Source organism: Cuculus canorus, chromosome 27, assembly GCF_017976375.1.
Source record: "Cuculus canorus isolate bCucCan1 chromosome 27, bCucCan1.pri, whole genome shotgun sequence".
In the NCBI taxonomy this organism is placed as follows: Eukaryota; Metazoa; Chordata; class Aves; order Cuculiformes; family Cuculidae; genus Cuculus; species Cuculus canorus.
Genome location: NC_071427.1, coordinates 6,741,192 through 6,766,643, shown reverse-complemented (window position 1 = coordinate 6,766,643; position 25,452 = coordinate 6,741,192). Strand labels below are relative to the sequence as shown.

The 25,452-nt window shown below is 58.5% G+C and overlaps 1 protein-coding gene across 3 annotated transcripts in view; it reads left to right on the top strand.

The window, feature by feature from the left end:
• EFNA2 (ephrin A2) overlaps positions 1–25,452 on the top strand; it is a 78,671-nt gene that overhangs the window by 35,697 nt on the left and 17,522 nt on the right. Inside the window, exon 1 of one of the 3 annotated variants that reach the window (XM_054050419.1) lies at positions 866–987. The exons of the other annotated variants lie outside the window; for them this stretch is intronic. Coding sequence (XP_053906394.1) covers positions 947–987 — 41 coding nt within the window. The 5' untranslated portion in view covers positions 866–946. Of the gene's footprint in view, positions 1–865; positions 988–25,452 lie in introns of those variants that run through there. 3 annotated transcript variants of the gene reach the window in all.

Below are 25,452 nucleotides of genomic sequence, written 5' to 3'. Positions count from 1 at the left end.
GCTCCGGCAGCACCGTGGGACTTGGGATGGAGCCGTGGCCCTACCAGGCTGTGCCGTGCCGTGTCCCTGGGTTTTTTGTCCTGCTATCACTGACATCATGTTGGGGTTGTACAACTGCTGTTGGATACATTGCAGATCTGGCACCAGCTGCAAATGCCGGTCAAAATGGTGCTCCCGGTTTGGTTTCCAACAGTGAATCCCAACCGCCATCCAAAATAGGAATGGCTTTTGGCTCCCATCTCTGTCCGACGTCGTGTGTCTGTTGAGTTGCCTTGGGTCCGCAGGTTGTGATTGGGCTGGAGGCCTGCGGCCACAGGGTGCCGGGTCCTGTGAGACACCAGGATCTCCCTGCACTGCGGCCCCGGCGTCGCTCCCAGCCCTGCGAGATGGGATTAAAGGCTAAAACAAAGGATGGGAGTGGGATCACGCTCTGCTGTGGGACGTGCTCCGGAGGTGGCATCATGCCCGATGTTCATCACTGAACTGCCGTCACCTCTGACCAGGGCTGGGCTCCAAGTTTTCCTTGCCTGAGATTCCTACTTTTCCCTGCCAGAAATTTCTGCCTTTACCTGCCTGCCTTTCCCTGTCCATGCCAGTTCTCAGGGTCAGTGTTTCTGTGGCCTGGTTGCCCAACTGCTGCCTCTCCGGCTGGGCTGGCCAGGCTTATCCCCACCACCATCAGCATTTTCCACCTTGGCTCCTTCCTGGATCTCTCTCTGGCGCTGGGATGTGCGGCGCTGGCGGGAGGGTGGCAGGGGCCCGGCGTGTGCCTAAGGCAGCAGGAATTGGGGCTCCAGAAAACATTTCAAAGCTGATTAATAATAATAAATCATAATGTTGTCTTTTAAAATAGAAAGCTTTTGGATAAGGAGGAGGGATCATCATTAAGCCAGCGAGCTGGGGTGTGAGTTCTGGATCCCGTTTCCAGCTCGTTACCTGGAGACAAATGGCTTCCCCGCTCCCAGCCTCAGTTTCTCCGCCATTAAGGTGAGGATCGCTGCCAGGGGCTAAATTAAGCAATTAATATTTGTAGAGTGCATGGAGCAATTGAGAAGGACGTGGCTCTCCCAGCGCTGCACAGCGTGTCCTCCTGCTCCATGGCCAGACCTGGGAGTTCTGGCTGGGATATGGGTGTCTGCGAAGGCGGCGAGCAGTGCCGATGGCATTGGCTGCAAAGCGCCTTCTCCTCCGTGTCTACGAGGAGGGGCTGCAGCCCCGGCTCCTGCCAGGCTGCTTTGGGGCTCCGGAGAGGATGCGTTTCCCGCTTTGGGGATGTGGAGGCTCAGAACCTCAACTGGCATCACACAGCCAAATGTTTGTCAGTGCTGGTTTACACTGGGAATCCCATTCCCAGTGAGAGGGGAGCCCGATTTGGTGGGTTTTGCGTTGTTTTTTTTTTTTTTTTCTTAAACTTCGTAATATTTATTTCACCTTATAAATCTCCCAGCCGGGCTGCCTCAGGAGGGAGGATTTATGGGTGCAGGTATAGCCGCAGCGAGAGGAGCGTGGTTACTGGGCACCCACCAGGTTTAATATGTTTCTAATGACGGTGTGGCGGTGAGTGTGCCGAGGGGACAGGGCTCGCCCGGCTGTAAATCCTGCCTGGGCAGCGCTCCGGGAGTGGGGATCGGGCCCCATGGTGGGACCTGGCCGGGATAGCACACGGCTGTGGTGCTGCTCGGGGTTTTCTCTATGCTGGAGCGGGTTGTGGTGCCGGCACAGCGGCAGGAGGGACCTCAATTGCCTTTTGCTGGTGTAAATGTCTTTTCCTGATATCCCTAGATGAGATCTTAGGAAAAAATATTTTCCTGGCCCAGGTTGCCCAGAGCAGTGGTGGCTGCCCAATCCCTGGAGGTGTTCAAGCCAGGTTGGATGGGGCTTGAAGCAAGCCCATAGAACTGGACAGACTTTGAAGTCCTTCCAGCCCAGACTATTCCATGACTGTAAATCAACAGAGTGAAGCTGGGGGCACTCAGCCCCGTGATGAGCTGAAAAGAGGGGTTCCAAAGCCTGGGGGTGTGTCCAGCAGCCCCGCCAAGCTGTTCCCAGCATCACTCCAGAGGGATGCGCGATGCTGATGGTGCCCTGGGCTTGCTCTCACGCCCCATACCAGATCCCGCTGTGATGTTTGGGCAGCAGCACCCCCAGGTTGGGCAACCCCCCAGCCTCTGAGGAGCAGAAGGGGCGTCGTGGCGTGTTGGATCGCACTTTGCCTCCACGCCTCAGCCTGGCTCAGCAGCCAGAACATGGGTCTGTGCCCTTTGGAGTTCCATCACAACCATGAACCTCAAAGGCTGGTTTAAATCCCAGGAAGGTCACACTCTCCCACCACAGCAGCGTTGGTGTCACACTGGGGATGTGGGAAAGCTGTTAACTCACCGCTAACGAACACGGCTCTGATAGTGAGGGGGCTACAGGGGTGCTGGTCCGTGGTGAGGATGAGGATGCTCAGTCCTGGGAGGGCTGGGGGGGACCCTGCTGGGGTTCCTCGTGCTCTGTGAGGATCGGGACAGCTTCAGCGGGATTTTCCTGCGCCAGCGCTGCCCGCAGCAGCACAAACGAACCAAGTAATTGGCAACATGGAAATATTTTGTGCTCATTAAGTAGTGGGAAGCGACGGATGAGGAAGCAATGGGTGAGGAAGCAGTGGGTGAGGAAGCAGCATACTCCATCGCAGTCAGGGGCTGCTGCTGGTGTCCCCAGCTGCCAGCTGCCGGCAACCAGAACCCCACCAAGCTCCAGCTGGGAAGTGGAGACGGCGATTGTGGGCTGAGAGCCGGGGAAGGGCGCGTGGCTGCTCCAGGGTCACAGAGACACTGGGAGTCGGGGGGGGCGGGCAGTGGGCAGCCCGGTGCCCTGGGGTGCTGTGGGGAGTGGAGGAGCTGCATCCTGGCGTGGGAACCCCGTGTTTGTCGAGGGTGGAGGCAAATGTGGGGAGCCAGGGGCTCAAAGACGCTGTGTGGGGGGTTTGCAGTCACTGTACAGGGGCGTATGGGGGTTCACAGCCACCAAACGGGGGGGTTGTTGCTGTCACCGTGCATTTTCCTCTAACTGCTGTAAATCCTGTGGATTAAAACTTGAAACAGCAAATCTCAGCAGCTGCCTTTGAGCGTCCCCAGCCCCGGCGCCGTGTGCCGCTGGCTCCCAGGAGCAGTGTCGAGAGAGCCCTCAGGGAGTCTGCTTCCCTCCCCATCCCCTCTGCTCCCAGCAGATCTCATGGGATGCCCTGGGATGGGGATGCCACTGAGTGGCCTCGTCCCTGTGAAGGTCAGTGGCCCGGGGACGGCTGTGGCTCAGAGCCATGGGGTAGTGATGGTCCCTGCAGCATTCGCAGCCGCGCCGGCCCTGAGCACGTGCTTGTGGCACTCCATGGGGACGAGGCTTTGCCATCCGTACCCCCATCCTGAGAGAGCCCCCAGGATGGCGTGGGGAGCGCCCGGCAGTGCTGCAGGCGGGGGAAGCTTTATGGCTGTAGTTAAAGGGACTTTATGATATTGTATCTGAACAATTGCTGGCTATTATCTGGATCGATGCTGCGTGATTGAGACACCGGTTGATAACCCAGCTGAGGCCTCTAATCGCTTTTAAACCGCGCTGGGTCCTTTGTGCTTTCGATAAAACCCCTCAGCATTTTCTATTTTAACTCTCTGCCCCAGGCTCCGGTGCATTTTCCCTCGGGACTGTGTGCCGGGGGCGCTGCCTGCCGCAGTGGGTGCAGGGTGGCAGGGATGCAACAGCTCCTGGCTTGTGCTTTGAGCTGTGGCTCCGTCTCCTGTTCCTCCGACTGGGATGGGAACTGGGATGCTGGGACCCGGCTCGGGTCAGCGGGATGCTGGGACCTGGGGAATGGGGTGCTGGGACCTGGGGACTGCGATACTGAAACCCAGCTTGGGGCAGCGGGATGCTGGGACGTGGGGACTGGGATGATGGGCCCCAGCCCAGGGCAGCGGGATGCACACTGGCTGCGGGGCATCTTCAGGGTGCTTCGTGGTGCCCAGCACTGCTGGGTCCTGTCCTGCTCAGGGATGGCAAGGGGTGTACAGGGGAGATTTTGGGGTCCCCATCCCACTTTCGCCCAGCTCGCAGCGACCTTGGGTGAGTCATGTCACCTCTACACACTTTATTTTCCGCAGCTGTAAAACGAGGACAATGATACCTTTCCCACCTCGCAGAGGGGTTGGGAGGCTTAATTAGTTAATGTTCGTAAAGTGCTTTGAGGATTAATTAATATTGTGAGTCTAATTTTTTCCAACGGCTAAACACTGCTTAAATATCTCCGTGTTGGTCCCTTCCTCAGTGACCCTGTAAAACAAATCCACCCGGTGATGTTGCTGGTCTCCACGGGAGACTGGTCCCTGGCATCGTCTCCCAGTGCTGAACTGGAAGGCCACTGGTGTTGAGAGGAAAGTGGGGCTGAGCAGGAGGCCCTGGGGTCAGTGCCTTCAAAGGTGGATGTCCTTCCATGGCTGTCTCAGAGTTTGGGGTGCAGCCCCACATCTCAGCTCCAGTGCATCCTCCTGAGCTTGATCCTTCTCCCTTGCAAGACTTTCCCTGCTGGAATCAGTTTATAAATTGGGATTATCACCTGCCTGTGATGCTGCTCATCCCTGCCCAGCCTGCTCGGGCACGTCTGGCGTCCTCTATCCCCAGCGGTTTCAACCTTCTAGGAGTCTTCTGTTGTCTCCAACATCCCAGATCCAATCCAATCCAGCATCTCCGGAGATGCTGGGCTGGGAGTGGGACTGTGGAGCCTGGTTGGGAGGGTGGCTTGGCTCCAGGTGGGTTGGGGACACTGTTCTGGGAGAGGTGTGAACCGAAGCACCGAACAAACATCCTCAGCGCCGCTCCAGCACGATCCTGCCTTTCCCTGGGAAAACAAGTTGTTGCGCACACACCTGGCTGGGAAGCTGCTGGCAGGCGCGGGAGGGCATTTTCTGGTCTCTTAATTCCCGTATGCCGTTAGTCAGATCGCTGACTGGCAGGTTTTGTTTCCTCCGAGATGATTTCTCAGCAGCAACTCCGCTCTGCCGCGCGCTCCTGCCTCCCTCCTGCTCCGCGCTCTCAGCTGCGGGGACAGGGCTTGCGGACGCAGGGATGGCCGAGGGGTCTCTGTGATGGCAGGGCTGTTCCCGGGACGCTGCAAGGTGGCAGGAGTGAAGCCCGGGATTAGCTCAGCCCCAGCGCAGGGAGGGAATCTCCCATCTCCAGGCCATGACTGGTGGGAGGTTTCCCGTGTGGGAGCAGCCAGGGCGAGCGCTGAGCGTGCTTCCCAGCTCCTGGTGACCCCAGGGACCCCGGCCACCAGCGCTGGCACAAAACAGCGGCTTTTTGTTGTGTTGGAAACAGCAGTTTCCAAGAGGGGATGGTAGGAGGGGGCCTGCTGGGGTCTGGTTACTGGGATGGAGCCCTGAGGGTGGAGAATCGGTGACGGTGGGAGCATCCCCAGTTGCAGAGCAGTGGAGGGGACTGGGACCTGCAGTGGAGCAAGGAGGAGGAGGGAGGACTGGAGGGAACCTCGATCCTGGGCCCCGGGGCTGCTGAAAGGAGCTGGAGGAGGTGGGAAAGGATGAGCTGAGATGGTCCAGTGCTGGTGGATGGCTCCTGTCCCTGATTGTCACCAAACATGGCAAGGAGAGGCATGCGCTGGCGTGCAGCGAGCGTGCTGGGTCTCAAACCCCACTCCTGCACAGGCATCCGGAAGGTTTGAGGCAAGATGGACTGACAGCAGCATTCCCACTGCCCGGGCCCTGCTCCGTGCCGTTATTAACATCCCGGCAATTAAACTGGAACTAATACAACGATAAAAATAACACGCTGTCCTTCTGCAGCGGGCTGCATCCCACAAGCTCGGAGGTGTTTAAAAAACCATTTAAAGCCAGATCCTGTCGTGGGGTGTGGAGGGGGCAGTGCTGGGCGCCGCCGAGCTGGGACTGTGGATTCATCTCCCTGCCTTCCCATGGCCCCGGTTTCCTCCAGTTGAGAGACTGGTTTGCCAACTGCCAGGTTTTAAATAATAGAAATTACATGATTTTTAGTTAATTGTTCTTCTTTCTGGAGTTGTTTAATCCCCAGGGGTTGGTTTTCAGGCTTTTCTTCGTGATGCAAAGAGCAGAAATGCATTCTTTTAATGGTAATTGAGATTCACGCATCATTGCAGGGCTTGGAAGCCACGATGGGCCTTAAATAATATGAGAGTGAGTGGATTTGGGTTCTGGCTCTTAAGGCGGGTTGCTGCAGTTTTCTTGCGATTTTTCCTTGCTCTGCTGTGAGGTCAGAGGGTCCAGAAGGCCACATCCCTGTCCTGTGTGGGAACACGTTGCCCTGGGCACCCTCCCCAAAGCAGAATGTGACCTGGTGGGGAGACAGGGACTTGTGGGTCGTGGTGTCCTTTGGGAGACCACTCAGGAATGGCTTTGGTGGTGACCTTCGGCCTGCATTGCCTGGAGCTGCCTGCCAGCCCTTTCCCAACCCAAACATTGGAGCTGGGTCCTCCCAGACTGAGGCTTGGGGAGTTTTTTTGGCTTTACCACCATCTGCCTGGGACAGTGAGCACCCAGCCTGGTGGGCACCCAGCCCTGCTCCTGCTGCGGGACGGAGGGTGCTTGTGCTGGACCAAACCTCCTGCATGTCGGGTGATGCCGTGTCTGCAGAGAAGGCGGCTCTGGGACAGGGAGGTTGCTTGCCTCGAGCAGGGACTTCATTCCAGCTACTTCAGAAGCGATCAGCGGTCTTCCAGGAGCCCTCAGGAGCCCCGAACGCCCATCTCCTGCTTTCCTTTCAGTTGTGATGTCCTCCCCGCCTGCTGCTGCAGCTCCCTCCTTTGCCATGCAGGAGAACGGGGTTGTTTTGGAGGGGAGGGACATGGGAATGAGCCAGGGGTGAAGCGTAGCAGCTGGCTGAGTGTCCGCGTTCCAACCTGGCTGGAGGGGGCTGGATGTGTTGCTGGAGTGAGGGTCCTGTGCCTGCGAGTCCTGAAACCTCAAGTGCAGGTGCAAGGCTGGCTTTGACAGATCTGTGCCCTGCCGAGCTGCCCCATCCCTCCGCCCAGCCTCTCCGCACTGGGGTGAATCCCTGCCGTGGCGCCCGCAGCACATGGTTCTGTCCCCACCACAGCCGGTGTGGAGCGATGGAAGGGGCTGCTGAGCACTTTCTGTATGGGGGGAAGTTGTTTCCGGCTGCTGGGGGAAACATCTGGATCCAATTGCTGCTCTGTGTGCAGCCAACTGGGCTGGACCCACTCCTCCCACATGGTGTGATGGGAGGTTGTGTTGCTGCAGAGCGACCCACCCTGCATTTGGGAACCGTGTCGTGTCTCCATCCCGCGGCCAGGAACCTTGCCATGTCCCCATCCTGTTGCTGGGAGCCCTGCCATGTCCCTGTCCCACCGGGAGCCTTGCCGTGTCCCCATCCCACCAGGAGCCTTGCCGTGTCCCCATCCCATGGTCAGGAGCCCTGTCATGTCCCTGTCCCACCAGGAGCCTTGCCTTGTCCCCATCCCATGGCTGGGACCTCTGCTGTGTCTCCATCCTACCAGGAGACTCGCTGTGTCCCCATCCCATGGCTGGGAGCCCCACCATGTCCTTACCCTGTGGTCAGGAGCCTTGCCATGTCCTCATCCTGTGGCTGGGAGCCTTGTCGTGTCCCCATCTCAACATGAAGCCTTCTGTGTCCCCGTCCTGTGTCCGGGAGCCCTCCTGCGTCCCCATCCCACCAGGACCCGCGCTGTGTCCTCGTCCCACTGAGAGCCTCACCAAGTCCCCATCCCACCAGGACCCCCACCATCCTGCCCTGGCTGTCCGTCGGCAGGGTGGCATCGCTCGGGGCTGGCGGTGCTGGTCCCCAGCGCTGTGCTGCCCTGTCCCGGGCCGTGGCAGGGGAGTCGCTGCCCGCCTGTGCCTTTTGTCAGCCTCAGAAAAATTGACCTTGAAGCGCGCTGGAAGAGCCCTGCAGCTAATCGTGTTAGGAGGTGTCTGACTGCGGCTCCGCGCGGCTCTACCTGAGCGGCATTAGCAAGGGGGACGCGTCGGGCTCACGGCGCCCCGGCTCAATAATTGATGCATTTTTCTCAACTCCCCCTTCCGTGGAAGGAAACCCAAGTGCTGGGGGGATGGTGGCACTGGTAGGGTGGGGACTGGGGAACGGTGAGGGGCTAGAGTAGCATGTGTGGTGTTTGGGGATGGTGCCGGGGGGCCACTGTGCTCCTCGCTGGGGACTGGGGTGAGTGGGGAAGTGCTGAGGGTGCTCTGCAGCCTGGGGAAACCCACAGAGGTCAGAGCAGCCCCCTGTGCCCCCTCCTGTTCTGCCCAGCCTCCTCCCTGCAAGGAGGCCCTGGACAGAACATCTCTGCTTGCTTGTTTTGGGAATCCCAGTAAAAACCCTCAAAAATTGTATTCCCGTCAGAGTGCTGAGCATCCTTGCTCCATGAATCCTCGCGCCGAGCACTCTCACGCTGAGCATCCTTGCTCCATGAATCCTTGCGCTGAGCATTCTCACGCTGGGCATCCTTGCGCCAAGCATCATTGTGCCGAGCGTTCTTGTGCCATGCATCCTCGCTCCAAGCATCTTTGCACTGAGCATCCTCGCACTGTACACTATTATACTGAGGATCCTCGAGCCGAGCAATCTTGTGCTGTGCACCCTTGCGCCATGCATCCTTGCACAGAGTATCCTCGCATCCTCGCACCCAGTGTCCTCACACCCACCATCCTCACGCCAAGTGTCATCACACCGAGCATCCCTGTACTGAGTGTCCTCACACCCACCATCCTCGTGCTGAGCATCCTGGTGGCAGCAACCTCACACCAAGCACCCTCAGGCCAAGCATCCGAACATCCCCCTTTTCCCCATGAGCATCTCCTGCTCCGGAGCCCATCACCAGCCCTGTCGGAGCCACCTCAACCTCTAGCCAGGTAACCCCATCAGCCTCGGCCACCCTGGATCCCCCAGAGTGGGACGTTGGCCTCAGGTGCCCCCCAGCTTGGCTGCCCCATGCCAGGCAGAGCTGCCCTGCCGTGATCCAAACATTCCTCCCTGCCTCCTCCCCTCTGCCTATATTTTTTTTATTTTATTGCCTTTCCCCTCTTAGAAAAACGTGCAGGGAAGGGGAGAGATTTTAACCTTCTGCCTGGAACCAATTAAAAAGGTCTTTCCACAGAGACGAAAGTGCTCGTGCACCTTTGTGTGCTGCTAACGGGGGGAAGAAAGCAGAGGCGGCCTTTGAAGGGGGAGATGGAGGTCCCTCCACTGGGACCCCTCCGGGCTTTCAAAGCCTGTGTTATTTCTTTATTTTTAAATAGCCAAATTAAAGTGACTCCCGCTTCCTTTCCTCCCCGTTAGCACATCGTGCGTCGAGCACGTGGCCCCCACCAGCTGTGGGGGGAGATGGGGCTGCCGCTGTCTGCTCCTATGCTGCTCTGCGCACCCCAAAACCCAGTCCAGCCCCTCCAAGATGGGGCAGAACCACCCTGGGCTTGCGAAGTCCATGGGCGGGAGGCAGAGTGGGTGCCGGGGAGTCCTGGCTGAGCTGGGCAGGGTCACGGTGGCCCCCGGAGCTGGGGCAGCCCAGCACGGCGCCCCTTGAACTCAACCAGCCAAACGCATGAGTGGGTTTCTTCAATGGCACCCCCCTCCACCTCAAAGGGCCCTCCTCCCCACCACCCTCACCCCATCTCCATAAGACTCGGGTGAAAAGGCAGCAGAACAAAGCACAGGAAGGATTTGAGGTGGTTTCCGCACAGACCCGAATGTCGGATTGCTCAATGGAAGAGGAGATGTGCCGATGCTTTCATCCCGACTTTGGCCAAGGGGGCGACGGGGTGAAAGCCGCCTCCTTGCACCCCCCAGCTGCTTTTTTTTTCTCTCTCTCTCTTTTTTTTTTATATAGTCTCAGATTTATTTTTCCACAGTATAATTCTGAAAGACAGCGGAGTATGAATTATTCATTGACCCCTAACTGCCTTTGCATACAATCCCGGCCGGGGGAGAGTGCCCGTGTCGAATGCATTTGTGTGCGGAGCTGGGCCAAAGTGAATTGAAATCAATTTTTAAGGTTTAAGGAAGGGGTATTTAGTGATTTTGGGGCTGGTAGGCTGGAGCACGTGGGGAGGCAAGCGGGATGGGGTCTGGAAGTTTCTAGTTGGGATTTGTTCCCTGTCCAAAGAGCAAGGCTGGGCTGTGGTAGGGGTCCCAGGGGATGGGGGTCCCAGTGGATGGGGTGTGGGTACTGCTGGCTGCCCCCACTGCCTGGGCATCAGGTCGAGGTCCTTCATATGTCCAAAGGGGCTGTTGGAGCCGGAGCCAGTGTCTGGCTTCGTCCGTTGTTGGCCACAACAGGCGCCCATCACACTCCCTGCTCACTGGTGAAGGGCACCTGGTGCAGAGCAGCAAAAAGAGGAGAAAAAAAGGGAAAACGAGTCTTTTTAGCAAATCTCTTAGATGCTGCTTCAGCCTGATGGAAATGTGAGGCATGACTGCGGAGAGGGAGGGAGTCCCCAAAGAGCGTGATGGCTTCAGCAGGGAGAAACCCTGCTGCCTTCATCCCCATCCTGCTGCCTCCAGGGCTCCTTCTCCCCCATCTCACCTTCCCGGTGCTCAGACTTTGCTGTCGGCTGCCAAAACCCGCTGAGGGGCGAGGGGGTGAAGCGGGGCGAGGGCGGGAGCAGCCTGGGCAAGGCTTTAATCTGATTAGTCTTGGAGTGAATGGAGAAAGCGAAAAGGCTTAAACCCCAGTGAAAGGACCTGGAGGGGGGGGCCGTGGTGCCCTGAGAAGTGGAGATCCCAGCCGATCTCGCCAAATTAGGTCAAATTTGGCTGGGGGAACACGAGGGGAAGGAATAAAGGGGGGAAAGAGCCAGAAGAAGAAATAAGTGTGGTTCTGCTGGCCCTGTGACCTCCCTCAGGTTCCTGAAGGCAGCCACCAGCTCTGCTGCCGCAAGTGCTGCCCCCTCCCCTGCCTGGGGGGCTGGGGTCCCCGCTCCCCTCCAGCCTTGTGTGGTGGTGGAGATACCAAGGATTACCCCCTCCTCGCCGCCACCACCTGCCCTCTGCAGTCCCTTGGCTCCTCGGATGGGGTGAGGGGCTGTGCTGGGAGCCACTGGGGTGCCAGCGAGCTGTGTGCAGGGGGAGCTGCTGGTGCTGGGGTGCTCCTGGCAGCCCCTCACCCAGCAAGCACAGAGCAGGCACCACCGTGCCAACGAGTCGGTAAAACCTGTGGTACGTCCGGTCACTGCATATCGATCAGTTCTGGGGGAGCTGTGCTGCCCTGGCACAGCCTGCGGTGCCGGCGAGGAGCTGGAGGCGCGAGCTGAGCCCCGCGGGGTGGAGGTGCCAGACTGCAGTGGGGCACGGCTGCCAGCGTGGACAGACCTGTGCGAGACCCCATCGCATCCATCCATCCTGGTGTGCGCCGGGTCAGGATGTGGCACCCAGTGCCTCCTCCACTGCAGCGGCACCTCCGGATGGGTTGGGATGTGATCATCATTTTGCTCCCACAATGCAGAGCGGTTGCACCTGGGCTTTTTTTGAGCAGCAAAATGGGCAGAGATGGGCAAACCCGTCAAAGCATGGACAGGCAGTTGTTGTTGTTGTTTTGGTGGGCTCGCACTGCTGGTGTTGGCCGTGCCAGATGCCATCAGCAGTGGCAGGAGCCCATCCTCGTGCAGGACGAGCCTGGCAGCTGCCTGCTGCTGGGAGGAGGCTTGGGATAATGGGAGACACTGTTGACGTGGCTGGGAGGGTCACCCCAGCCCCGTTGCTGACCTTGCCTGCGATGCTATAGGGTTGGACCAAGTGGGAGCCCGGGGGTCTGCTCCCCGTGGACCACTCTGCAAGGGCGGCCACCTGCCCCTCCATCCTCTTCTCGATCCGATCGATCCTTGCCCCAATCAATGGGCGCTTCTCTGTGGGCGAGGGGCGGTGCTGCCTGGCTGGGCAGGCAGGGAGAAATGGCTTGTTGCAGAGCCTTGAGTGGGTTCCAGCATCGATCTCAGTGAGGAGCAGAGCTTCACCAGAGATCAATTAGGCCAGTCATTAGCCATGGCCCGGAGCGAAACGTGAGGCTGGGTGGTGAGCTGGAAGAGGAGTGGGGAGGGATGCCAGGCTGGGAGGGCAGGCCAGGAGGATGTGACTGGTTGACACCACTGCTGGGTCACCCCACTGCATTTGGGGCATCTCCAGGTCACTGCCCTCCTATGGCAGCAGGGATATCCCATCAGCTCACCGAAACCCTGATGCTTTGCAAGCTGCCGAGCACCTGCATCTCACCCTGAACGCAAACAAACCCCTCTGTGCCTCAGTTTCCCCCATCATCAGCCAGGACAGAGCCTCTATCTGTCAGGATCGAGGGACTGGTGAAAGTCCTGGGGGCCGTGAGAGCCCTGTGGCCAGGGTTGGCCCCGGCTGCACCACAGCATCCTCCGCCTGATGGGGAATGTTTGTTTATAAAGCACTTTAGAGGCGGTCGACGTGGTTGGAGATGTCCCAAGGAGCAAGAAGAAGCGTGGCCAGGGGCACCACACAGTTGTCCCTGGAGCTGACAAGTGATGCGAAGCGTTTGCAAACACCCTGGCTTGCGTCTATCCCGGCTTAGGGAAAACAGTGTGTGGGAGGCCTCGTGGGGACGGGCGTGCGGAGGAGTGGGACATTGGCAAAGTCATTGTCCTGCTGCTGGGAGGCAGGCGAGGCAGCCCAGGCCACCCAGGCAGCGACGTGAGGGCTGCATGGGACCCCTGGTTTGGTCCTGGGGACGGGAGAGCGTGGGCAAGGACAGCCAGGGGTGCCCAGCGGAGACGAGAGAAATTATGATCTTGGGGTTTGTGGAGGGGATGAATAGCATCTCTCAGGGATGCTTTTAAGCCTGAGAAGGATCTCCAGGTCCTTGTCATCCATGCAGGGACACGTTGAGTAGGGCTGCCTGCGGTTTCTCTGTGTTGGAGCACCCTCTGCCTCCCTGTGTCCTGTGCTGTCTCATCCCGGTGTCCACAGGGGCCGGTGGCGGGTCCCCAAGGGCAGCGCTGGCACAGCACAGCTGTGGACATCCCTTCTCCAGCAGCTCACCAAGGTGTGACCCTGGGAACCAGAGGGAGTCTGGGGGTTGTCCAGACTGAGACCCCTCTGTCCCTGGCATCCCCAAGACCCAAAGAATCAGAGAATCATGAAATGGTTTGGGCTGGAAGGGACCTCCAAGCCCATCCAGTCCCACCCCTGCCATGGGCAGGGACACCTCCCACTGGATCAGGGGCTCCAAGCCCCATCCAGCCTGGCCTTGAACACCCCCAGGGACAGGGCAGCCACCACTGCTCTGGGCAACCTGGGCCACCTGGGCCAGGGCCTCCCCACCTCATCCTATCCTGTTTTTCCCCCAGGCTCATGGGCTTGTGTCCAACCAGGCACACTCATGAGCAGCAGAGGATGGAGGGAGCAGTGTGGCGTGACATTGACATCCACCCTCTGTGCTGCTGCCCTGCCATCCTCCCCGCTTCCTTCGACCAAAACACTGGAGAGCGAAGCCGAACAGAGCAAAGGGAAGGGAAGGACCTGGAGCAGGTACTGCCTGCGGCAGCTGCCCCTGCCCAGCAGCTGCAGCTTCTAAGAAACAGAAAATCAGGAGGGTTTCAGCTGAAAAAAAAAGGGAAAAAGTTCCCCGATTACATCTGGTGAAGTGACAAATCTGCCAGGCAGGTGATTATTCTGTGTACGGACGTGCCGAACACAGATGCCGATAGGATTAAAGGGGAAGGGAGGGAGCTCACCCTGTTAAACTAACACCTGATAAAACCAGCCGGAGGAATAAATTGCCAAGGTCGTGCGCTGCTGAATGGGGAGGGGGATGACGGCTGAGCTCCTCGCTGAGCCAACTGGCCAAGAGCCCCCACCCCGGGGCAACCGGCATCACCGCAGCCCCCTGCTCCTTGGCGCATCCGTACCCAGCATGCCCTCGGCTGCCTGGTTGCTTTCCAAGCACGTCCTGGGCATCCCCTTGGGATGGCGCAGAAAATTAACAGTAGTTCAGATCTAAGGAACTTTATGACACGTGTATGATAGGACTGAACCAGGGCGTAATTGAATGACGGATGAGCTTCCAAGAGCCACATTTCCAGGGAGTAATGAAAAATAGAAGTGCTATTGACTAAAGGAGCTTTCGGCGGCCGGGCGGTGTGGCACGGGATGAGCAGGCTGCCGGCAGGGGGAATGCATCAATACGGCAAGTAATAGCTCAGTTATTATAACTCTGGAAATGTCATTCAGGCCTAACCAGAGAACACTAGCTATTAACTAGCCTTAAACAGAAAGCACCAGGCTGGGAGGCCGAGCTGGGAGCTCCCGATAATTATTTTACTTCTTTTCACAGCTCCATCGCTTTTGCCGTTGAGGGAGGTTGGTCCTGAGCGCATCTCCCTGTTGTCTGTGCTGAAGCATTGAGCCATGAGGGGCTCGAGGGAGCTGTGCTGGGGCTGGATCCCCATGGCATCCCTGGAGGATGCAGGACAACAGGGTGGTGGTGCTGCTCTCACCTCTTCTCCAGGGGGGGTTAGGCTGGACCTTAGGAAAAGGTTCTTCATGCAGAGGGTGATGGACCACTGGAACAGCTCCCCATGGCATCAAGCCCGACAGTAGTCCAGCAGCATTTGTCCAATGCCCTCAGACACGCGCTGTGAGTTTTGCGGTTGTCCTGTGCAGGGACAGGAGTTGGACTCGATGACCCCTGTGGGTCCCTTACAACTCAGGACATTCTGTGATTCTATTCCATGCTTCTCCCCACCTGCGGCCGTGAGCTTGGGGCTGAAGCCTTCATCCACACATCCCTCCCCGCCTGCACGTCTTTCCTGAGCCTCTGCCGAGAGGCAGATAAACAGCAGAGATGTGATCTGGGCTCGCAGCTTGGCCTTATCAGGGCGCCATGCACTGTGGACCCCTGAGGTGTAATGAAAGCCTGTGGGAGAGTATCGAGTGAACCTAAATGGATTTTCTCCATTAACACAGCCCCATCATCCAGTTATCAGCTCCTCGGCGCGGAGTGCTCTGGGGCTGCGGTCACAGCGGCTGGCACTTAAAGTGCTCTCCGCTGGCGTAGCCGACATCTGCTGCCGCAGGGCAGCACTCACCCACTGGCACCACTGACACGGGCTCCATCCTGGCTCATCTGGCATCTGTGCCCTCTCCCCGGTGCTTTGTGCACACCTTTGTTCTCCCTTAGGGCGCTGTCTGGTTTTGGGGTGCCCTTTCTGGGGTCAGTGGGCCCACGGGAAAACAGTGAGATGGTGGGATGCAGGGAGGTTCCAAATCCCAGCCTTAAGCCCAGGTACCCCAAAACCCCTCAACCCACTGTGGGGTGGTCCCGTGATGGGGAGGAGGCACGGCAGGGCGAGGAGGGAAGGGAATGGCTCTCATTCCTGCACAGAGCCGCTACCTGCTTTGCAAGTCGGAGTTCATCATTAGCTAGGAAATAATTAATTGTTGGACAGACAAAAGGCATCGCTCGCCCCCCTGGGGACCCCGTCAAAGGGAGCTGTCAGGGGCTGGCGTGATAAATTATGGCTCCGCCAGCTCCCAGCCCATCACTGTCAGGGCTGGGGGGACGATCCCATGTTGTCCTTTGGATTGTGGGTCACTGTGGGGCTGCATCCTGCTTGGGATGCTGGGTTCCATGGGGCAGGCAGGGGCCGTGGGGCTCGAGGTCCATGCCCCATGCTGCGGTTGTGAGTGTAGCATCCATCCTTCTGATCCATGTCCCTCTGTCCAGCTCCATGTCCCTGCCGTGGCGTCCCACTGGGCAGCTGGCGACGCGTTGGGCGGCCGATTTCCACCTCGTCGGCGGTTTTTGCAGTGATTGCGGGAGCCAAGCGCTCTTCCCCAGCTCCCGCCGATCAAATTACAGCAGCCACGTTTGCTGGGCGAACACGCTCAGCAATCGCTCCCGCCGCTCGCGTGAAATTTCCTACGAATTAAAGTGTTGCAAGGTTAAAGAGTCACTCGTGCACCCTGCTGTCGTCCCCCCCTAGCCCCTGCCACCGCCTGGGACCGCGGCGCTGCCGGAGAATGAAGCGGCTGATGACTGGGGTAATGAAATAATACGTGTTCATCCGTGTTAATTTGTGTGTCTCAAACAAAGTGAGGAGGGGAAGAATCTCCTTGTTTGCTGCTCAGGCTGCTGGACCTGCGTTGTGCAGGATGGTCCAGCCTAGGATGCTGCGGGCAGGGTCCCCAGCGCCACAGCTACCAGTGCTCAGCCCCACGGCATGGGCAGCAGCACTGTACCAGCCCCTCATCCACCATCTCTTCCCTTCCATCCTGCAACACCACTGCAGGGCGAGGGGCAGCTCTTCCTCAGGACAGGGAAACTGAGGCATGGAGGCAGCAGCGGCCACACTGGTGTCACCTGTCTCTGCAAAATTGTGGTTGTGGCTCCGACATGAAGCCGGTGGCGGCCGACTCTGGGGAGCACCGTGGTTGGGCTCAGAGACTTGAGGGTGATGCAGAGCTCCCTGATGCCCTTTGCAGCCAAGCTGCCACTCATCCCCATGCCTGGTCCTCAGGGCACTCGGCTGCATCCCGGCCACTGGCCCGTGAGCCACTCAGCACACGTGGCGACACCGCAGCTGAGTTGTGCGCTGAGTACCACCTTGCAGAATAGAGTGGTGTGGCCATTCGGGCAAGGTGAGGTGATGGCTGTCACCCAGTGGGGACCGATAGGCAGCTCCGAGCATCTCCTGGTGGCAATGGGGGTGGCAGGGTGGGTGCCCAGGGAGAGTCTGTCTCTCGCCCCTGAGATGGTGTCAGGGGATGGCAGAAAGGTGATGGTGGACGAGAGGTTGGTGCGGTGATGCTGACCGTGCCGTGGGGCCGGTGGCTGCGGTGCTGGGGACTCTGCAGCCTGGAGCTCTGCCTTCGTGCCAGCGCCGGCTGTAGCAAGTGCTGGGGCTCAGCAGTGCTAACGGGGTCAGCCCCGGGGGCTGTTTACCCTGTTCCCATGTGAGAGACCCCTGAACGGGCGCCTTGATCTGGTTGTCCCGGCGGGCTGCGGTGCAGAGCCGGCGCGGGCGGCGGGGGGCCCGGCTGCCTCCGGCAGATAACCCCCAGCGGCTCCCGTCCCGTGCCCGTTATCAGCGCCCGCCCGCTTTGCCAGACCTGTTAATTAGGGCGCTCAGCGTGAGCAGCCGGAGCACGTATGAGCACGCGTGGCCTCGTGCACGGGCTGGCACGTGTCTGGTATCCGGCTGGGAGCGATGTGCTGGGAGCCACGTGCAGGGCCTGATGGCTGCGGGAGCTCCTACGCCGCTCTGGGGACGTGAGTGGGGCATGAGTGTGCACAGGTGTGTCTGTGTCAGGCATGTGTGTAGGACAGGGTGTGCACAGGTGCATGCGTGTTGGACTGGGCGTGCATGGGAGCATGCATGCTGGGATTGGTGTGCACAGATGCATCCGTATCATTCTGGTGTGTGAAGGACAGGGTGTGCATGAGTGCACATGTGCTGGGATGGGTGTGCATGTGTGCACACGTGTTGAGCAGGGTGTGCATGAGGGCAGGTATGCAGGACCAGGTGTGCTTGGATGCACACGCGTGTGCTGGGTGTGCGTGGATGCTGGGCCGGGTGTGCAGGGGGCAGGATGTGCTGGCGTGCTGGCCTGGGTGTGCCTGGGCTCACACATACTAGAGGAGGCAGGCTGTGATCTGGAGAGCGCGGGCAGCCTCTCCTCCCCTTGCCTCCCCGCTGGAGCCCAGTGCCCCTCTCACCTTTGCTGTCAGTGATGCCACAAACACCTTCTGCCACCACGGCTCTGCCCTGTCCCGAGCCATCTGGCCGCCGGCTTTTGCAGAGCTCGGCTTGTCCTCCCCTGCTCCCTCTCCCTGCTCCCTCCAGGACCTTCCGTTCTCTCTCCCAGCTCCCCACCAGCACTGGGGGGCTTTGGACCTCCTGCCCTGGCATTGCAGTGCAGATGCCACCGTGCCCGTGCGGCGCTCCGGGAGCAGCGTGGCAAGCCGAGGCTGCAGCACTGCCGGTGCTAACACAATTACCGTTACACTTTCCAGCCGTCATCTCTCCGACAATGAATTTCTGATGTGATTCAATTTGCCTGGACCCCGGCTGCGCGTATGGCTGGCTGCCGCCATCCCTGGAGCCGGGCGGGCGCCGGGGCTCCCTGCGGAGATCGAGGGGCAGCCGCAGCCGGAGACCTCCCCATGCCATCCCGCCGGAGAGGAGCAGAGCAGGCACCGCTTCACCTCTGTGCCGAGGGCTGGTGGCATGGGATGTCATTGCATTCACGATTCAAGGGCCATGTGTTGCTCTGGCAGTGATGCCCGGCACTGCCGCCGTGCTGGGGCATAAGGGCCGCGGGAGCCCTGCTCAGAGCCACAGCCCTGGGAGCACGGGGCTCCCAAAAGTGTATGGGAAGGGTGTGGGGCAGTGTGCCCTGGCCGGGATGCTGAGGGGAGAATCAGGGAATGGTTTGGGCTGGAAGGGACCTCAAAGCCCATCCAATCCCACCCCCTGCCATGGGCAGGGACACTCCCACTGGATCAGGGTCTCCAAGCCCCATCCAACCTGGCCTGGAACCCCTCCAGGGATGGGGCAGCCACCACTGCTCTGGGCAACCTGGGCCAGGGCCTCCCCACCCTCACGGCAAAACATTTCTCCCTAAGATCTCATCTCAATCTCCACTCTTCCAGCTGAAAACCATTCCGCCTTATCCCATCCCCACTCTCCTTGATCAAAAGCCCCTCCCCAGCTTCCTGGAGCCCCTTTCCCTACTGGAAGCTGCTCTAGGGTCTCCCTGGAGCCTTTTCTTCTCCAGGCTGAACAACCCCAACTCTTCCATCCTGTTCTCATACAGGAGGTGCTCCAGCCCTCGGATCATCTCCGTGGCCTTCTCTGGACTCTGCAGCAGCAGATGAGGACGGCACTGGGCTGCGGCTCCGACTGACACAAGAAGCAGTAGCATTTTTGGTATCACAACAGGGGTGCCGTGGCCGAGCCGCTGGCACAAGGCAGGCCCAGAGGAGCACCAGGGCGTGGAGGTCAGGGTGGGGATCCCACGGTGGTCACAGAAGGTGCTGCGAAGAGCTTTGATGCCGCTTACCCACATTTTGCCCCTTAGGGTCTCCCTGCCTCACCAGCCCATGGGCTCATGACCAGCACTGCTTGGTGGCCAGAGTCTGTCCAGGAGCAGGAAAAGGAGCTGGAGCAGGGACCTCTGCGCCGCCTCGCTTTATTATTGAATTTAACCTACAGTCTTCCTTACATGCCACAGTGCCCGGAACCAGTGCAGAGGCTGCTTTTATGTGCAAATGAGCCTTTTTTTTTTTTAATCTTTGACAGAGAATGTGCTGTGTTTACATAACAGAGGGCCCTGGTACTCTGGAGAGGGCCACTGACAGCGCTGGCAGGAGATGTTAGGAAAGATCTAACATTTCTGATCTCTGTTTAGCCAGAGGCACTGGGAAGCAGGAGGGGAGCAGAGGGGAGGGTGACTCTGGGGTGCCTGGGGGAAAACAGCTCGGTGGCTGCTGCCCTGGGGTCTGGAGAGGGCACAGGGGCTGGGCTGGTGGGGTCTAAGCTCCAGGGACATCACTGGTGGTGGTGGTGATGGACCATTCTGAGCAGGATGCGGCGGCACCAGGTGGTTGGGGACCTGGGATCCATCACTGGTGGTGGTAGTGAATGTGGTGGGCCAGCCTGAGCAGGATGTGGCAGAAATGGAGGGCTGGGGACGTGGGGTCCATCGCTGGTGGTGGTGGACCAACCTGGGCAGGACATGTTGGCACCGGAGCACTGGGGACCCGGAGGTGCCAGGGTGGAGGCCGCAGAGCCATTCGGGGGTCCCTAGACCCATGGTGTGGGGCAGAGGTTGCCCTTCCCTTGCCTTGAGGTTGCTCTCTGAGGTTTGGAAGCATCCAGCAAGTGCGGGCTGACCAAACGCTGGGAGCAAAGCCAAAAGCTGGCAGCAAAGCACCACCTTGATGGTCGGACTTGATGGTCTTAGAGGTCTTTTCCATCCTCAATGATTCTATGATCCTCCCTCAGGTGGCAGCCCCAGAAGGGCCACACTCCTGGTGCCGTTGCCTCCAGTCCTCACACACAGACAGGATCGTGGGCAGGGATCTTGCTCTGCCTTTGTCACCATCCCAGGAGATGGGTTTGGTTGGGATAAAGGATCCCTGCATCCCACCCGGAGCCACTGCCATGCTCTTTGGACACCAGCAAAGGGAAAAACTCCTCCTGCCAGGTTAAGTGAAATAATGACCAATATCCTTAGGCCTGGCAGGTTAAAACACATTAATTCAGGATAGTCCGTTAATGGCAGTATTGATTAGTCTCAGTGCTGGGCTAACGAGCATCCATGTTAATGAGGGCTGAGCAGTATGGGTTGCTTTGGTGATGGTAGAACACCCCAAAAACATGCTGCAGCTGTCAGGACCAGCTTCTTGTGACCAAGTAGCCAGTTTGTCCCCTGGGAGGGGCTCTGAGAGATGGAAAAAAGAGTATGCATGTGCCAAAAATACCTATTGCCGATTGACACCTGTGGGGTTTTCTGGTCAAGTGAATTGTGAGCGCAAGGAAAACCTGTCTGGTCTGTGCTGGCATCCCTGGAGCAGCGTGCATCCACCTGGCTCATTCCTGCTGTGGTTAGTCATCATGGAGCAGCCACCTCCCATCCAAGCAGCGCTGGTATCCAAACCTCATCAGTGGACTGGAATGGTTGGACTCAATGATCTGAAAGATCTTTTCCAACCAAATTCTATGAAAGCGCCACCTCGTCTGGGCAGATTTGGTCCCAAACGTGTGTGGTGCCACGAGCTCCGGCTCCCTTGTAACTGGGTGTTGGGTGGGAAGGGATCTCATGGAAGGTTCCTGTTTGAAAAGCCCAGCACGGGGCCAGGGAGGTGAAACAGCCCCGGCTCCTTTCTGAAAAGCTCTTCATTTTTTGAACTTCTTTGCTTTTTTTCTTTTTTTTCCCTTGAAAATACTTGAAAGACCAACGTTCTTCCCCCTCCACTCCTCCCAGCAGCGCTCCCCCGCTTTCCTGCCTTGCCCGGATATGCGCTGGTCCCTGTGCGGGGCAGGGGAGGAGCAGTGCCCAGCTCGGGCTTCTCCTTCTCTTTGTGCATCTTTGCGAAAAGCAGGGGGAAATAAACTGGGTCTTTCGAAGTTCAGGAGGGGTTTGGCTTTGGGTTGCCGGTGAGTTCCCTTCGGAGTGGTCCTGCAATGGGGCACCAGCACTGCAATGGGGTGTCAGTGATGCAATGGGGTACTGGCATGGTGATGGGGTACCGGCATGGCAATGGGGCTGCTTCGGCTGCATTTTCAGCACCGCATTGGTGGGAAACCTCTCGGATGGTGTCCGGAGAGAGCGGCAGCGGGACGTGGTGCTGACACTGCCACTGAGCACCGCCGGTTTGGCAGGCTGGCGCTTGCATTTAAACCAGTGCTGTTCCCCCTCTGTTGTAAAGGCTGCCCTTTGCCCAGAGGTGCAGGGTTGCTGCACTTCTTCTGGATCTGCAAACAGGCTTAAATAACAGCTCCGGGTGCACCCATCTATCTCCGTGTCTGTCTCCCCCTGCATCCCATCTCATCCCGCTCTGTCACCCGCTCCTCTAATATCTCTGCATTTCCCTAAAGCAAAGGATGACAATAAAGTGTAAATGGGGAGTGTTGGCTCTGGAGCATAATGATGGCAATTTAGATGCCAGCCATAATTTCCTCACCGTTGCCCCAGGTAACAGGAGCCGTTGTCTCCTGTGGGAGTGCGGCTGAGCCCGGACGAGGTTACCTCCACTCTCCCACGTCTGATCGCCGCCGTGGGGTTTTCTGTCGTTTATATTAAAAGAAATGAAAGGGAAATAGCATTAAATGGAGGAGCAAGTAGGCTGGGGCGGCTGCTGCTTCCCACTCCCAACTGGGCCCACACTGATCGTCAACCAGTGGGAGTACTGGTGCCACCCCATGTCGGCTTGAGGGGTGCCAGGACTGGGGAAAAGAGGAGCAGTTGTTCTACATGGGAATTTCCTGGCAGTTCCACGTGGGAATTTACATCCATTACCTGTAATTCCCTGCCCTCCCAGTCCACCCAGCAGCAGACATGTGCCAGCTCATCCTCCCACTGCGTGCTCCAGCTCGCCATAACCCTGCGGTGCCAGTGCAAGTGGGCTGATGGCCTCTGCAGCGCCCCTGGAAACTGGGAACAAAGGAGTTTTTAGGAGGAGCAAGTTTGGGGTTTCTAGTGGAGCTGCCAGGTTCCCTGCTGCCATGAAACCGCCTGTGCCATGAAACCACTGCTTGGTGAAACGCCTGCTCAGTGCCACGAAACACCTTGCAGGGCGGATGCTCGCTGCCTGTGGCTGCCGGCATTTTGAGGATGAAAAAAGTAACAGAGAGATCTGGGTGGGAAACTACACTAATGATGAATCACAGAATCATGGAATGGTTTGGGTTGGAAGGGACCTTAAAGCCCATCTAGTCCCACCTCCTGCCATGGGCAGGGACACCTCCCACTGGATCAGGGGCTCCAAGCCCCATCCAATCTGGCCTGGAACACCCCCAGGGATGGGGCAGCCACCACTGCTCTGGGCAGCCTGGGCCAGGGCCTCCCCACCCTCACAGGAAAACTTTTCTCCCTAAGGTCTCATCTCAATCTCCCCTCTTTCAGCTGAAAACCATTCCTCCTCATCCTATTCCTGCCCTCCCTGATTCAGAGCCCCTCCCCAGCTTTCCTGGAGCCCTTTTTTAGCACTGGAAGCTGCTCTAGGGTCTCCCTGGAACCTTTTCTTCTCCAGGCTGAACAACTCCAACTCTCTCAGCCGAATCACGCAATCCCTGTAGGCAGCACGGGACGCGGCTGGGGGTGACTCACAGAGGCTGATGCCGAAACCGATCCAGGGCATGCCGGGCCAGCCCTGGTGATGAAGGACGCTCTGTGGGGACATGCCGGAGCAGGTAGGGTTGGACACCCTGTGCACGCTGCCCTGTGCTGGCAGACGCCGGGGAAAACGATGCCAGGGTGGCTTCATGGGCTGCTGGGGGCCCTTGGTGCTCACCTCATGCAAAGCCAGTCGCGTGTCCCACCACCGGCTGGCAGTTTCAGGCATGGTTCAGTCTCTCGGGTTCCAGTGATGGGGACAGATCCTGTCACGGTCCCCATCCCCATCTCTGCCGCACGGCTGCGCCCGGGCTGTCAAATGGCATTAAGCCCAAACTAACCTCCCGTCTGTGGGAGCCATTGCCGTCATTCCGGATAACTGTAATCGAGCTGCTGAATATGTAGTTGGGCTCGGAGTTTTGTAGTTGAGATAAATATTGATATTAAAGCTGTCAGGGCTGGTGAAGTGCCGCTGACACCCGCTCCACCGGGATCTCATCGTCTGACCCGGCAGTTCCTGCCGGCTGCAGTTTGGCACAACTCCAGCTCCCACTGGCAGTTATGAGGGGCTCCCCCATCCCGCTGCGCCCCGAAGAGAGGGGCATTGCCTGGCATGCCGGCCAAATTGGTGGCTGATGCAACAGGACAAGCCCAAGCTCTGATCCTCCTAGATGGCTTATGTGGTCCCCAACTGAAACAGTCTCCGTGTCCACTTTCCACCACTGCTCCAGCCCTGGAGTTTTGGGAGCTCCCGCACATCCCACAGCAGCGATCATGACCAGCAGCTCCCACCCTGCCCATGTTTTACCAGCACCTGCGTTTCCAGGTGAGAGGAGTGCAGCTGGGACAGGCGTGCACATCAGGCTTCCCAGCTGGAAGACTCCTGGAGAGTTCATGGTTTATTGCTGAGGGGAAAAAAAGGGGGAAAAATGGGGAATAAAAGGGAAAAGAGGCAGGAAAGGGAGGAAAAAGAAGGCAAAAAAAAAAAAAAAGGGAAAAAGAGGAAAAAAAGCAAGAAAAAAAGGGGAAGAAGGGGAATAAAAGGGAAAAAAGAGGGTGCAGTGGGCAGTTGGTGCTGCCATTGGCTGGGACCTGCAGCCCAGCTGGCCCAGTGGAGCAGTGACTGCTGGGCACAGGGCTCAAACATTTGGGAAATTCCAAAGTAAATAGAATTCCCCCACCACCATCTGTGCCTTTGGGTTTGTTCCTGCTGGATTTTGCTTGGTGCTGCATTGGTGAGGCCACACCTCTAATCCTGGGTTCAGTTTTGGGCCCCTCACTCCAAGAAGGACATTTGAGGGGCTGGAGTGTGTCCAGAGAAGGGAATGGAGCTGGGGAAGGGGCCGGAGCACAGGGGTTCTGGAAGCAACTGAGGGACCTGGGGCTGTTTTGTCTGGAGACGAGGAGGCTGAGGGAAGACCTCATTGCTCTCTGCAGCTCCTGAGAAGGAGGTTGTGATGAGGTGGATGCTGGGCTCTTTTCCTGCCAAGGAACAAGAGATGGAATGGGAGGAAATGGCCTCAAGTTGTGCCAGAGGAGGTTTATATTGGCCATCAGGAGAAGTGTCTTCGCTGAAAGAGTGGTGAAGCCCTGGCAGAGGCTGCCCAGGGCAGTTCTCCATCCGTGGAGGGGTTGAAAAGATGGGTAGATGTGGCACTCAGGAATGATTCAGTGGTGGAGAGGTACAGTTGGACTTGAACTCCAAGGTCTTTTCTGATCAAACCTTTCCATGATTCTCCACTCTGCCGGGCTGGCTGCTCGGCCATCGGGACGCGTGATGATTGCTGAGAACTAACTCTCCTGTCCCTATGGAAAAGAAAAAGGGCGAATGAGCATCCCTAAACAAGCCCTTGTCCCCAATCCCTGCCCATCGGATCCCTCGTGCCGGGAGCCCCGATGCCCATCCCTTCTCCCGCCCCGCCGTGCTCCTGCTCGCTCCTTCTTTATTTTTTTAATTAGCTGATTCGCTATCTGGCGCTGAAGCGCGATTCCAACCACCGCACTCAGGAAACCTCATTAACACAGATCAAAAGGAGCTTTTAATGATTTATAAAGGTGCAGCAGTTTGGAGAAATTAAATAATTTAGGTGGTGTGTGTACGGCGGGTCCCTCAGGGCCACATTACAGGCGTTCCGTGAGCCGCCGCCCGAGCTGCGCTTCCCCGCTCTGCCCCGCCGCCGCGGCGCTGAGGATGCTGCTGGAGCACGCACGGCGCTGTACGGCCCCACCGGGACCAGGGCTCATCGCTGCCTCAGTTCTGTGAGGCTGGGAGAAACGGGGCCAAGGATGGAGCTCCTGCCGTAACCCTGAGCATCATCTGGTGCCTGCAAGCACTGGGTCTTGGCCGATTTGGGATCATGGAACAGTTTGGGCTGGAAGCCAGCAGCGAGCAGTTCAAGGCCCGGTAGCCACCACCCCCCAGCTCCTCAGGGGGACCCCTGTGGCCCCCATTGCTGAGCCGTGCCCAGTGTGGGGATGCTGCAGACCCCAACCTCACCAGCTCCAAGACAGCTTCCCCAGCACCATATCAAGCACGTTTCCTGCACCAATTAATTAGCAGGTCCTGCAGCACAGACCTCCTGCCAGCAGAAAGGCCTG